General features: G+C 52.9%; 1 protein-coding gene across 1 annotated transcript; it reads right to left on the bottom strand.

Moving 5' to 3' along the window:
- Positions 1-303: 303 nt before the first annotated feature.
- LOC138073416 (olfactory receptor 9S13-like) lies at positions 304-1,254 on the bottom strand. The gene has a single exon (XM_068965129.1). It carries the CDS (start codon positions 1,252-1,254, stop codon positions 304-306), a length of 951 nt encoding a protein of 316 aa, XP_068821230.1.
- Positions 1,255-1,466: the final 212 nt, after the last annotated feature.

The raw sequence follows: 1,466 nt of genomic DNA, 5'->3' as shown, positions 1-1,466 counted from the left end.
CCATATCCTGCTTCAAACACTCCCTGTACATAACTCTGCCCACTGTGTGTTATCAGACTTTAAGTTTAGGGTCTTATCTGTGGACCATTAGTCTTTTGGTGGCAAAGATACTTTATCCATCTTTGCATCTCACACTTGTGTTTGTGTTTCATGGTGTGCTTCCTTGAAAGGTTGAATAAGATGTTTAATGAAAGAATGAATTGGGTGAATGAGGAATGAATTTGTCAAACCAAATGCAGTGCCTCCCTCAAAGCCCTCTTGTCCTCTCCTCAGGACACATTGTCTGCCTCTGGTCACCCTCCGTCACGTGGCTGTGTGTCTCTGCCCCAGTCTCCACAGGGCATCCTTCACGTCCTTGTTTCTCAGGCTGTAGATGAGGGGGTTGAGCATCGGGATGACCAGGGTGTAGAAGACGGAGACCACCTTGCCCTGCTCCATGGATGCCACAGCTCCCGGCTGGGCATACATGACAAACACAGTCCCATAAAGGAGGGACACGGCTGTCATGTGGGAGCCACAGGTGGAGAAGAGCTTGTGCCTCCCTCCTCCTGAGCGCATCCTCAGGATGGTCACGGTGATGTAGCCATAGGAGATGAAAATCACAAGCATGGTGCCCACAATGATCAGGCCACAAAGGCCAAACAAGAGCAGCTCATTGATGGTAGTGTCAGCACAGGCAAGCTTGAGCAGAGGCAGCACATCACAGAAGAAGTGGTCGATGTGGTTGGAGCTGCAGAACGGGAGGCTGAATGTGAAGCTGGTCTGCAGGATGGAGTTGAGGCAGCCCCCACAGTAGCAGCCCAGCATCAGGTGGGCACAGACCGAGGGACGCATGGTGATGGGGTAGTGCAGGGGGCTGCAGATGGCCACGAAGCGGTCATAGGCCATCACGGCCAAGAGGAATCCCTCAGTGGTGACCAGCAGGGAGAAGAAGAAGAACTGGGTGGCACATCCCTCAAAGGTGATGACCTTGGAGGAGGACAGGAAGTTGGCCAGGGCCTTGGGGGCGATGACAGACGAGTAACACAGGTCCACAAAGGAGAGGTTCTTGAGGAAGAAGTACACTGGGGAGTGCAGACGGGCATCCAGGGTGATGACCACAATCATGGTGAGGTTCCCCAGGACGGCCACCACGTACAGGGCCAGGAACAGAGCAAAGAGCAGGGCCTGGGTCTGTGGGCCACCCCTAAATCCATCCAGCACAAACTCCTGCAGAGGCATCAGTGAGAGGTTTCCATTTCTGAGGGGTGACATGGCCCTGAGCTGATGATACCCAGAGAAGACAGCAGAGAGCAGGCAGGGGCAGCATAGGGAGCAGGTCAAGGTCACAAGGTCATATCTCTTGCAGACCAGAAAGCCTTCAGTGCCTCACTGTCCACTGACTAAGAGACCACAGCTGCCCATTTCTGATGTACTCAGACTAACCTAAAATGCAAAGATTTCCTCCAATTCAGTAATTCATAAAT

The sequence above is a fragment of the Capricornis sumatraensis genome, chromosome 2, assembly GCF_032405125.1.
Source record: "Capricornis sumatraensis isolate serow.1 chromosome 2, serow.2, whole genome shotgun sequence".
In the NCBI taxonomy this organism is placed as follows: Eukaryota; Metazoa; Chordata; class Mammalia; order Artiodactyla; family Bovidae; genus Capricornis; species Capricornis sumatraensis.
This window is presented reverse-complemented; position numbering and strand designations above follow the sequence as displayed.

Bases quoted from the DNA above. Each gene is read 5' to 3' on its own strand.
- LOC138073416 (XM_068965129.1), bottom strand. From the start codon at position 1,254: ATGTCACCCCTCAGAAATGGAAACCTCTCACTGATGCCTCTGCAGGAG.